Source organism: Plecotus auritus, assembly GCF_963455305.1.
Source record: "Plecotus auritus genome assembly, chromosome: 6".
Taxonomy (NCBI): Eukaryota; Metazoa; Chordata; class Mammalia; order Chiroptera; family Vespertilionidae; genus Plecotus; species Plecotus auritus.
This window is the reverse complement of record NC_137773.1, coordinates 86,040,793-86,053,872: the sequence shown is the minus strand read 5'-3', so window position 1 is coordinate 86,053,872 and position 13,080 is coordinate 86,040,793. Positions and strand designations below refer to the sequence as shown.

General features: G+C 41.3%; 1 protein-coding gene across 2 annotated transcripts in view; it reads right to left on the bottom strand.

Annotated features, from left to right (window-relative positions):
- Positions 1 to 13,080, bottom strand: part of SAFB (scaffold attachment factor B) — a 42,654-nt gene that overhangs the window by 14,404 nt on the left and 15,170 nt on the right. For both annotated transcript variants that reach the window (XM_080674459.1, XM_080674458.1), the window contains exons 3-8: positions 7,111 to 7,175; positions 6,822 to 7,025; positions 5,612 to 5,674; positions 2,513 to 2,540; positions 1,063 to 1,573; positions 590 to 639 (exon numbers count right to left, since the gene is read on the bottom strand). In XM_080674459.1, the coding sequence (XP_080530585.1) occupies positions 590 to 639; positions 1,063 to 1,573; positions 2,513 to 2,540; positions 5,612 to 5,674; positions 6,822 to 7,025; positions 7,111 to 7,175 (921 nt within the window). The remainder of the gene's footprint in view (positions 1 to 589; positions 640 to 1,062; positions 1,574 to 2,512; positions 2,541 to 5,611; positions 5,675 to 6,821; positions 7,026 to 7,110; positions 7,176 to 13,080) is intronic.

Below are 13,080 nucleotides of genomic sequence, written 5' to 3'. Positions count from 1 at the left end.
TTTTTATAACACTGATTAAGAATGAATCTGGCCAAAACCGGTTTGGCTCAGTGGATAGAGCGTCAGCCTGCGGACTGAAGGGTCCCAGGTTCGATTCCGGTCAAGGGCATGTACCTTGGTTGCGGGCACATCCCCAGTGGGAGGTGTGCAGGAGGCAGCTGATCGATGTTTCTCTCTCATCGATGTTTCTAGCTTTCTATCCCTCTCCCTTCCTCTCTGTAAAGTATCAATAAAATATATTAAAAAAAAAAAAAAAAAAAAGAATGAATCTGGATAATAAAATGTAAAAGAAAAAATTGTAATCAAGAGGTAAGGTGCTGATAAAGCTGAAATACCAGGTAACCCCAAGATATCTGACACCAGAGCATTTTTTCCATTTCCAAAGTGCCCTTGTGAAAACAAGGGCCTGCATTACATTGATACATCAACCCGAAAGAACTGGCCTGCTCCCCACTACCCAGGACCTGCAGAGTGAAGAGCAGGAGTGGAAAAAGGTCCCATGTAAGACACATCTGGGTGAGAAATGCACTAACATACCAAACTAGTGCTGAGGCCACATACCCTACAAGAGACTGCCGTAGGGACCTACCTTTGTCCTCTTTGGAAAGCCGTTTTGTATCTGAGTCATCTTCGACAGAACTAGAGAGAAAAAAGAATGTCACTCCAGGAGACAGAAGCAGAGAGGAAACCAACTCAAAATTATAAAACACGTGCTGAGGTTGCATACCTACCCGAAATTTAGTTCTGAAAAAATGATACCCCGACAAACTTGTATTGAAAATCTGACCTAACCATAAGATTTCAGACCCACAGGAGTTAATTAATTCGGCTGGGCTAAAGATAATTAGGAAGAATTAAAGAAAACAACCATGACTGGTTGAGAAAAGAAAAAAGATTATATAATCAGTTTAAAATAAACAAAGAGAAATAAAACATTCTTTAGAGGTAAATTACAATTTCGTCAGTCTGGCTGGCCAATTGTAGAAAAAACAGCTTATGTGTGTCATTAAACGACCAATGAAAAGGAGATAGCGTCTGGTCTAAAACTGAGAAAAAACAAACCTCATTTTCTGATCAGCGCCCTCACTGGCTGAGGACTCTTTAGGAGCCGGAGGGACTTCATTACAAGCTTCAAAAGCAAACTTCTTCACGTCTTCTTTGCTATCTCTGGGGTCTGGGCTTGAGGCTTCCTGGGGCGCTTCTGCGACCTCCTCGCTAGAGGCTTCTGTGCGCTCTGAGGCTTTACTACTCTGCTCAACTGGCTCCTCTAGCCCTACAGGCTCACAGTCCATCCTCTCGTCACCGCCTGTCTGCTCCACGGGCTCCCTTTTCACTACCGCTAACAGGGTGTCTGCCTCGCTCCACTGAGCTTGTGCTGTTGACTCGCTGGCCAAATCTAAATCACCCTCCTCCGGATGGCCGCTGCCAAAAAGGTCCTCTTCCTCCGCAAGCTTTCTGTCTGGCCCCACGCTACTTGTATCCTGTGCAAATGGCTGCTCCAGCTCGGAACCTTCTTCTTTTACTGGCTCAGATTTACAAGTTTCCCCCAAAATGTCGAGTATTTTCTCATTTTCTACGGATTTAACAGGAATAGAATGGCACAAGGTTTAATTACCAGGGAAATAAAGCAATCACAAATGTGGAACTGGCACGGCTGCCACACTAACACGAAGAGAACTGCTAGCTACACAGAGATTGGAAAACCCGCGGGTACACACGTTACACTGGTTACACTACCTGCACTCCAACCGACTGCTAGAGTAAGCCGCTACGCTACATGGAAGAGAAAAGCATCCCAGAGATTTAACCCCCAAAACCTTCTGGCTGATTCTTGACAGTCTTCATTCTGTCGTCGTTTACATATGACTCTTCCAAATTTAGCTTCCAAAGTCCAAGTTGCTTAACTGAATGTATCACCATTCACTGAACAGCTCAATTTCCAAATTTCTTTGAATTTCTTTTAACAGAACAGTCCAACATGACAATCAGAATCTTTTCCATCGGTGCTCTGAGATATTTGAAGTCCAGAAAGTGAATAGTATTTGTTTGGAATTCTCATGAAGAAACTCTTTCCTCTTCTGGAATCCAGTTATGTCTCAATGTTTTAAAATTTATCTCCCTACTTCTACCTGCACTGCCTGAATTAAAAACCATAAAGTTAAGGTACTGTCCAATATCACAAGATCTGTTTTGTGGGGTACAGCAGTATTAGCTCGAGAGGCATGCAAACACTTTCTACATACATTTAAGTGCCATTTATATTTAAAAAGGCATGAGATCGGTTCATCTCATAAATACATTTTGCAAAATGAGAAATTAGCCACTTTCACAGATCTGGTGATATGGCTGGGTTTCCAATCTCTATGATCCTGGTATGTTCTGGATCGTAAACTTTTAGAACAATGTATACTATACTAAGGCAACTTTTTAAAATTTAAGAATTCAAATTAGAGAAGGTGGAAAACTAGAATGGTTCCAAACCCCCGCTGATAAATTTTTCATTGAACAGTACCTGGCTCCAAGGATGGCTCTTCAATTTCCTGTGAAAAAAACACAAATAAATAAAATAAAAAAATAAGATCTGTGCTAGATAATTGATTTATTCCGAAAACTACAATAACTAAAAGGGAAATAACAGACTAGAGCACTCACAAATGCAACAGGGCGAGAACTTGCTCGTGAAGGAAAAGAGCCCACACAGCTGGCATTCCAGCTCCTTCCTCTGGGCCCCAAACCCCACATATTTCAGGCTACTCTCAAGGAATCTGGTATCTGGTTTTCATTTTTTGCTGTGTTTCCTCAGCGCCTAGCAACATTTCACTTTTCATGGTGATGAACTGATCACATGCCTATCCGTCCCTCTAGACAAAACTTTTAAATGCAAGAAGAGCAGTGTTTTCATTTTTCTACTTTTAGTCTCTAACAGAATGCCTGACACATAGCAAACAACCAGGTTTTCAGTAATTAATGTAGCATTAATTTAGATTATTCACAAGACTGAGGGAATACAGGCACGTAGTTGGAAACTGTTATTTCGCAGTTGTACCACGGCTACCCCTTTGTCACATGAGAGCTCTCCAGGATTACATATATCTCCTACAATCAAGGCCCCCACTGGGCCAGCCCTAATTCCTAAATATCCCTCCAACCCTTCTCAGGAAGCCCTGTCAATTCAGACCATTGTTATCCCTCACCTACAATAGCCTCTGGTTTACTATTCCCATCTCCATCTGTCTGCACTTTTGCCACCATGGTGAGCACATGTCCCTCTGTGGCCTAAAGGCTTTAGCAATGGCCCCTCACACCACCTCCCTCCCCAACAGGCCCACTTGTTCCCTGACCTCACTCCCAGCCAAGTCTTACACATTTAGGTCAGGGGTCCTTGAATCATAGAAAGGTCATCCTGAATGGCTTCAGAGGCTGAAGGGCCTTTCTCTCAATATGTAATCCCGTCCCCTACAAGATACATTATTCTAGAATTCCAGTCAATAGTGATGAGCACTGACTAGGTTCCAGGTGCAAATTTAAACACCTTATGTATACATATATTAATCATTAGACAGTACTAGCAGGTTGGAACTATTAGTAACATCTTTTTTCTCAGATTAGGAGACTGGCACAGAATGATTGACAAACTTGCTCAAGAACACATAGCACACAGAGCCCAGATCTAAGCAAAGGCTGTGTACCAGTCAGGCCAATTCCCAATGCTCTGTTTATGTGTGTACTCCACGCATGGAGGACCGGCCCTGTGAGGATGGAGACCAGTCTTCTCACTCATGTCTGTATCCACACCATCACATCACAGGTATTTCACATATACCCCATAAATGGTTGTGGATGGTCTGTATCTTTCCCTGGAAATTGACCTGCCATTCTAGGAAGCCGTAGGAAATTGTTCACTTTATTCATAGTTTCATTTAACTGTTAATCAAGTTGTTTTTAACATAGCATATGCCACTTTGGGAAGTAAAACACTATGAGCAAAACAAAGGATCACTCCAGGCAGAACAATTCTCTTAACTTTTTCCAAAGAAAAATGAATATATTCCTATTTGTCTCTGGAAAGGGTTATATGCTTTCCATTTTAACTTGGGAGTCTTTGACCTATAACAAAAACTCAATGAAACAACCATAACTGGCTCCTCCTTTCTTTTCATAGGGAGAAATAAAATGCATCTCTTCAAAGTAGGAGAGACATCAGTCCTAAAGTGAGCTGGGTTCCACGAAGTTTTATTTTTTGAGATTTGCATACTCCTTGAGGCTAGGGCTCTACTTAACCAGTAACAACCAACCTTGCCCTGCCTGGCAGAGCAAAAAGAGATTATCTGAAAGGTGATTTCTAATTAAGCAGCACAGTTGACATAAAAAACAAACAAACAAACAAAAGAACAATCAGGGACTGGAATAAGCTGATTGTATTTTCATTTCCTTACAACAGTTTCTATTAAAGCCCTAGCCGGCTTGGCTCAGCAGATAGAGCATCGGCCTTCGGACTGAAGGGTCGCAGGTTTGATTTCGGTCAAGGGCATAAGCGTGGGTTATGGGCTTGATCCCCAGCAGGGGTTGTGCAGGAGGCAGCTGATCAATGATCTCTCTCATCATTGATGCTTCACTCTCTCTCCCTCCCTCTCCAAAATCAATAAAAATATATTCAAACAAACAAACAAACAAAAAAAGTTTCTATTAATAATTAGACCCAAGCCCTGGCCAGCTTCTCAGTGGTTAGAGCTCTGGCCTGTGCTACGAAGAGCTGTGGGTTCAATTCCCAGTCAATTGCATGTACTTGGGTTGCATGTTTGATCCCCAGTCTTGGTTGGGGCGTGTACAAGAGGCAAAGAGTTGATGTGTCTCTCACATCAATGTTTCTTTCTCTCTGCACCCCGCCCCCTCTAAAAAACCAAAATCAATGGAAAAACTATTCTTGGGTGAGGATTAAAAAAATAAATTAAAAACTAGACCCAAGTTTATTCCAACAGTTTACATACATATAAGTCTGGCAGAAACATTAAAAGGAAACCCAAGACCCACATTTATTGAAATCATACCTGTAAGTTAGTCCACATCTCATTTTTTCTCATCTAAGGTTTAATATTTACAGATGGTAATGAAACAGCTAAAATGATACAGTAATCAAAAAAATTCCTTGCATTTTCCGTAAGAAATACTTCCCAAAGGCAGAACCAGAAGCTTTGGAACCCACCTGTCCCAGCTGTGATGTCTGTGCTCTGCCCACCCTACCCCCCCCTGCATCCTAGTCTGGACCCCGTCAATCTTTCTTAGGGAGGGAGCCCCCCTTGCTATTTGACCTAATAGTCTTTCTACAGAGGATGCCCTCAGCAATCAAATCAGCAAAAACTTTCCCAAATATGCCCTCTGTTACAGGGAAGCCATATTGAGGGGGAAGTCAAGACGATGAGTCCTTTGCAACAGGTACATTGTATTTAGGGGGAGGGGAGCAATACCTCTCTAAAGATGCTGACAAAGTAGGCAATGTTAACAAACCTTGCAATGACTTTTCCTTGGGAGTGCAATACAATGTCTGCAGTGATTTCCAGAAACTGTAGTATAACCTTTGATGCTAAAATTATTGAGAGATACAACAATTTACCTGTAATATAGTGAAGTCAGATGATGAAGTATCTAAATTATTTATAGTTTCTCTGTCCTCTAGCTGTAAACAGAGAAGACAGTTTATTACATCAATAAGGTAACATAATGGAACATCTATACAATAACAAGTAACAGCCATGAAAAATCACTTATGATAGCCCTGGTCGTTGTGGCTCAGCTGGTTGGGGGTTGTCCAGTGTACCGAAAGTTTGGTTACCAATCAGGGTGCATGCCTAGGTTGTGGGCTCAATCCTTGGTAAGGAGCATGTAGGAAGCAGCCAATCAATGCTTCCCTCTCGCATTGATGTTTCTCTCTTTCTCCCTCCCCATTCCTCACTCTAAAAATCAATTTTAAAAAATCACTTGACAAAATTCTAAATACGGTGCAGAAATCAGAACAACAATATAGTGTGATTCTGCTGGGGGTTTCGAACCTACTCCCATGGATAAGGTAGGTTACTGTAGTACATAAACTTTATAAGTAGATTTGGAGCATGAGGTTTGGAGACTACTCTTCGAGGAACAATGTCCAGAATCATGCGTTGGAGTGGATTCTTAGACTTTGGTGGCCACCACCACTTTCCCCAAACCTGGATGCCAATGACAATGGGACTGTTGCCCCTGAGGTAGCAATTGCCCTGAATGGAATGGCATGTCTGAGAACCCTGCTTCCTACCATTATCAACTTCCAAATCAGAGTATGGGGACAGAAGCACAGAACTGGCAAAGCCCCAGTGATCCATCACTTTTTCTGTATACCTAGCAAACTTATCCTCACAGAAGTAAAATTATGTAATAAATGGTACCAAGACAACATGGTGCATGGGTTAAGTACATGGACTCTGGAATTAGTCTAGTCTTAATTTTTATCCTTTTATGATCCTGGATATAGTTCTGCAGGTTCTATCTTGGCCGTGTCAGGGCGAGTGAGGGAGGCAGCCAATCAATGTCTCTCTCCCCTCCTGCCCTTCCTTCCTCTCTCTCTCTAAAAAATGAATGGGAAAAATATCTTTAGGTGACGATTAACACCCCCCCACACCCAATTAAAGAACATAACGCCTAATGCCTGGCAGACAGGCCTTCAATAGTGTCCCTGAAACGTTTAATGTATCATTCTGCAAATGTATAGCATATACTCCACTTCTCATCTATTATGACATTTGAGGAATTGATGCACTCAGGGCACATTCTAGAGACCAAGTACCTACAGCATGTTCTTGAAGCTGTTCAGGAAGCTCTTTCATTTCTCCCTCTAGTTCTCTACTATCAGATAGAGACTCTGGGAGATTATCAGCATCATCATCTTCCACACAATCTGCAACACTTCCATTATCGATTTCTGCTTCATCTAACACGCTGATATCCATCATGTCAATGTCCTGCAAGTTCTCCAAACTGGCTTCAACATCCTCCTGTGACATAACAAAACACAGCCATCAACAAATGAACTGCTACTGGTCCATCACTAAGCAGAATTACTGTCAAGGCTCCACATACCTGTCCATCCCCAGAATTTTCCTCCAGCCCATTATCTTCCACACCTTCTTCTTCTGGTTTACGTCCTAAAGAGATAATTGTCAAAGCAGGAGATTAGTAACATGCATTTTCCAGAAGCGATACCTTTTTTTGGGTAATATTTTTATTGATTTCAGAAAGGAAGGGAGAGGGAGAAAGAAAAACATCAATGATGAGAATCATTGATTGGCTGCCTCTTGCACACCACCTTCTGGGGATCAAGCCCACAACTCGGGCATGTGCCCTTAACTGGAATTGAGCCCGGGACCCTTCAGTCTGCAGGCTGACACTCTATCCACTAAGCCAAACCAGCTAGGGCCAGAAGAAATAATTTTTGACTTTTATAGGCCCACAGCACTACAGAAATGGCCACCTAAAACATCCCCACTGTAATTTTATAATCTTTTCACTTAATATGTTGTGAACATATTTCCATGTTCTTTTTTTGTTGTTGTTTATTAATCCTCACATGAGGATATTTTTCCACTGTTTTTTGTTTTTTTTTCCTCCTAGAGAGTAGAACTAAAGGAGAGAGGGAAGAGTGGAAGGAAGGAGAGGGAGAGAAAGAGAGAGAAGTATCAATGTAAAACACATCAATTGGTTGCCTCCTGAACATCCCCCGACTAACTGGGGCCAGGGATCGAACCTGCAACCTTTCAGTGTATGGGATGACGCTCTAACCATCAAACCACATGGACCAGGAAGTATTTCCATATTCTTTAATAGCATTGCATGGAGATATCATCATTTGTCTAATACCTATGGCTGGAAATTTTAAAAAACACTTATAAAGATGAATACTCTGGCGATTTTTTTTTTGGGGGGGGGGGCATCTAGGCAATTATCCTCTTAGAACATGTTTCTAGAAATGGCACCCCCAGGACAAAGAGGATGTGTATTTTTAAGGCTTTTATTAAAACAAACGAAAACAGACACATTATTGCAATATCCCGGAACATAGTTATTTCAATTCACACAGTTTCATCCACAATGAATAAAAGTGCCAATCTTTCTGAATCTTTGTTAAAATCAGCCATTTTTCTTTACCCTTACCAATGTGCTAGGCAAAAAGGAATACTTATAACCTGAATTTATCTGATTACTGCTTAGGATGAAGTTTTGTTGTTGCTCAAATTATAGTTTTATAACTCTCATTTACATACTTTTGCCATCTAAAAATTTCTGTTCCACTTCTCATTTAATTATTATTGTTATTCAATTATTTTTATTTTTTGGTTAATCCTCACCAGAGGATATTTTCCCATTGATTTTTAGAGGTGTGTGTGGGGGGGAGGGAGGGAGGGAGAGAGAGAGAGAGAGAGAGAGAGAGAGAGAGAGAGAGAGAGAGACAGACAGACATCTGGTTGCCTCCTGCATGAGCCCTGACCAGGGGCCGGGCGAGGGAGGAGACTGCAACCAAGGTACGTGCATGCCCCTGACCAGAATTGAACCTGGGACCCTTTGGTCTGCAGGCTGACAGGAATCGAACTCATAACCTCCTGGTTCATAGGTTGACGCTCAACCACTGAGCCACACCGGTCGGGCCAGTTCTCATTTTATATTTTATACACAACAGGTATTTTCTCACAGTCCTTCACTAATCTTGTATTTATGAGTTCTGGGTAAATTTCACTTTCATGTAGCCAAAGCCATTAAACAGTTTTTATGTATAAATGGTTTTTCACTTTCATGTTTAAAAGCCCTTCTCCATACTAAGACTACATAAATACTCACCTGTATTTACTTCTTTATTGGTTTTCAATTTAATACTTGACTCAGTTTTGTTCAGACTGATACTATTTTCCAAATGACTGTCCCACTTGGAAACTAATTTTCCTACAACATTTAACTAATTTTTCCCCTCACCACTGATTTAAAATGTTGGTCCAACTCGTTATTTTATGTATGCCTGGGACTTTTTAAAGTTTCTATTCCCTTCCACTGATTTCTTACTTTTGTACCAGCTTTAATTATGCGGTGTTATAATATCTTTTAAAATATAAAGTATTAACTAGAAAAAATGAAACTAAAGTGAATTGGAAGGAATGGCTTAACTTCAGGTGTTTCAAGAGGTTAGTAATTTAAGATTAAGAAACAAATGAACATTAAGAAGCTAGAGCCCAGCCAGCATGGCTCAGTGGTTGAGTGTTTACCTACGAACCAGGAGGTCATGGTTTGATTCCCGGTCAGGGCACATGCCCAGGTTGTAGGCTCGATCAATGATTCTCTTTCACACTGATGTTTCTATCTCTCTCTCCCTTCCTCTCTGAAATCAATAAAAATATATTAAAAGGGGGAAAAAAGAAGCAGATAGACACATTTTTGGCTTGCATTCATTTTTCAGACAACTTTAACACAGTACTTTAAAAAAACAAAAAGGAAACAATTTACTCTAACTTCCCTTATCCAACCTTGTAATTTTTTTTCTTTCTTTAATCCTTACCTAAGAATATTTTTTCCATTGATTTATATTTATTTTTATTGTGAACTGTTTATAACAGTTCAGAGAGTAAGACTGTTGGCACTTTCATCTGAACAGCAGTATACAGCTGCTTATTTAAAATGAACAAAATAGAAACATGTAAATAACAACAGAAATGACACAGCTGAAGCAAAATGAAAATTATTAGGCATAATAAAAATAAAAAATTTATGGGAAAAATAAATTTTTGGTATCTAGAATTAGGTTTGCTAAAATTAAATCAATTCACTATTTTATTTTAAAATTTTTATTTTTCAATTACAGTTGACATGCCATATTATATTAGTTTCAGGTGTACCTGATTTACTATTTTCAATGTGAATGAAGCATAAAATCATACATATGAAACACCTAAAATATACTCAAAAGCAGAGTAGTGTAGTAATTTTTTGTGTCTTAGAGATACTGCTAGAGATGCAGCTTCCTATAGTTCTTTATCTGCTCAGCTTCTGGAAGGATGTGGGAAATGACGCTGATCTGCCATGCAAACTTAAGAAACCTCACTTCGCCCTAACCAGTTTGGCTCAGTGGATCAAGTGTCAGCCTGCGGACTGAAGGGTCCCAGGTTCGATTCCGGTCAAGGGCATATACCTTGGTTGCGGGCACATCCCCAGTGGGGAGTGTGCAGGATGCAGCTGATCGATGTTTCTCTCTCATCGATGTTTCTAACTCTCTATCCCTCTCCCTTCCTCTCTGTAAAAAAATCAATAAAATATGTTTTTTTAAAAAAAGAAACCTCACTTCCTTCAAGGCCTTTATCCCAGCGTGAAGATCAACTTCTCAAGCCTACTAAGTGTTGTCTCAAGTATTTTAAGTGAAGTACATAGTAATTTGCCTACATTTAATCAATTAAGCTTAAGATGTGCAACATTCAGAACAAAACAAAACCTACAAAAGACAAAAACCCCAAATGTAATCACTTGCACCAAAATGGAGGCCTTAAAAAAAAAAACCTCTCAGGGACAGGAATTTTCTTGTAACATATCACCTGATTTTTATTTAGGAACATAGGGGATCGTCACACTAACACTAGAATTCAATATATTATATACAAATAGCCTTGGTGGCTGTTATGATATTCTTTTGTAAAAACTGAATTTATTGAGGTGATACTGATTAATAAAATTATAGGTTTCAGGTATACAATTTTATAATACATCATCTGTATATTGTATTGTGTATTCACCACTCCAAGTCAAGTCTCCTTCCATTTTATAATATTACTAGAGGCCCAGTGCACGAATTTCATGCACAGGGTGTGTGTGGGGGGGTGTCCTTCAGTCCAGCCTGCACCCTCTCTAATCTGGGATCCCTCTCACAATCCAGGACTGCTGCCTCCCAACTGCTCACCTGCCTGCCTTCCTGATTGCCCCTAACTGATTCTGCCTGCCAGCCTGATCACCCCCTAACCACTCCCCTGCCAGCCTGATTGATGCCTAACTGCTCCCCTGCCAGCCTGTTTGCCCCTAACTGCCCTCCCCTGTAGGCCTGGTCCCCCTCAATTGCCCTCCCCTGCAGGCCTGGTCCCCCCCAACTGCTCTCCCCTGCAGGCCTGGGTCTCCCCCAAGTGCCCTCCCCTGCATGCCTGGTCTCCCCCAACCTCCCTCCTCTGCCAGCCTCGTCACCCCTAACTGCCCTCCCCTGCAGTCTTGATCGCCCCCAACTGCCCTCCCTTGCAGGCCTGGTCCCTCCCAACTTCCATCCCCTGCTGGCCATCTTGTGTCCACATGGGGGCAGCCATCTTTGACCACATGGGGGCAGCCATCTTCTGTGTTGGAGTAATAGTCAGTTTGCATATTATTCTTTTATTAGATAGGATAGAGGCCTGGTGCACGGGTGGGGGCCGGCTGGTTTGCCCTGAAGGGTGTCTTGGATCAGGGTGGGGGTTCCCATGGGGTGTGGGGCAGCCTGGGAGAGGGGCCTGTGGTGGTTTGCAGGCTGGCCATGCCCCCTGGAGACCCAAGCAGAGGCCCTGGGATCTGGGATTTATTTATCTTCTATAATTGAAACTTTGTAGCCTTAAGCAGAGGCCAAGGCAGGCCAGGCTGCAGAAGCTTGGCTTCCTCCATCACCAGGGGCAACTCAAGCCTCCTGTTGTCTCCAGCTCCATGGCTGCCGCCATTTTTGTTGGGATTTATTTATCTTCTATAATTGAAACTTTGTAGCCTTGAGTGGAGGCCTGGGCCCGCCAGGGTATGTGGAAGCTTGGCTTCCTCCACTGCCAGGAACCCAAGCCTCCTGCTCGCTCCGTGGCCACAACCATCTTGGTTGGGTTGATTTGCATACTCTCTCCTGATTGGCTGGTGGGCATGGCTTGTAGGTGTAGTGGAGTGATGGTTAATTTGCATATTACTCTTTTATTAGATAGGATTATAGCAAATTATGCTTTGAGCTTCAAGGGACATTAGGAACTCAACCTAGTTGTCTTTGCACATATGCTGGGAACACACAGCAGCAGCATTTCCCAGCTTTACTGGATTTGATAAAGCTGCTATCACTTTGGAATATGTATACTGTTTGTTGTCCAGTTCTATTCTAATAACTAGGCAAAGTCTGACTAGGCTACCACAAACTTGCCACCCTTTATACTGTATTTCTCCCTTTCACAAGAAAGGTAGCAGATTTTTATCAAGCAGAATCAAGGGTTTCCACTTATAAGACCAACTTTTCTCCTGAGCAGCAGCCCAAATCTCTTCCAGGGGAGAGCTCTCCAGGTAAGACATGATTGGAAATGTGAAGAGAACATGCTGTCTTATGAATGTTTAGTTTTCAATATAGAAAGCATATCCCCCCCCCACTAGAAAGCTTCTCAACAATTACTATTTGGGAAAAGAGCCCTACTTTCCAAAGATAAAAAACTATGTATTTAAACCAACTTCAAATTAAGATAAATGAAAAATATCACTCCCTGGCAAAAACTCAAGCACTGCCTATCTTTACCCAACGAAAAATATAGCCCTCAAATCCTTCCATAAAGTAAATGTCAACCTTGTTAGCAGCCTCCAAACTATAAAAATCACTACTCTTGCCTCAGGGTAGGCCATTGCTTATTTTTATCTGACTACACAAACCATTACACAACTATACAAATACAGTCATTAAAAGATTTACTCATTTCACTGTAAATTTTACTTCACTAATAAAAGATTCACCCTCTTAAAGATATGAAAAAAGTTAGTCTCCTTTTCCCCACTGTACTCCTAAGAAGTAATCATTGTTATCAGCTTTGTGGGCCTTCAAAACATTTTATTGTGAATTTACATACATATATAAATGGTAATAAACTTATGTAATAGGATCAGACTTTATATACTTGCTGTAAATTGCTTTTGTTACTCATTAACAGGCCATGGGATATTTTCTTGCACTATATAATGATATATTGCCATCATTTATTCCACACTGTGGACGCCTCCCTCCAAGAGGCTTTATTAGTTTACCACCTCCAACAACTGCCCATTTCCTCATAC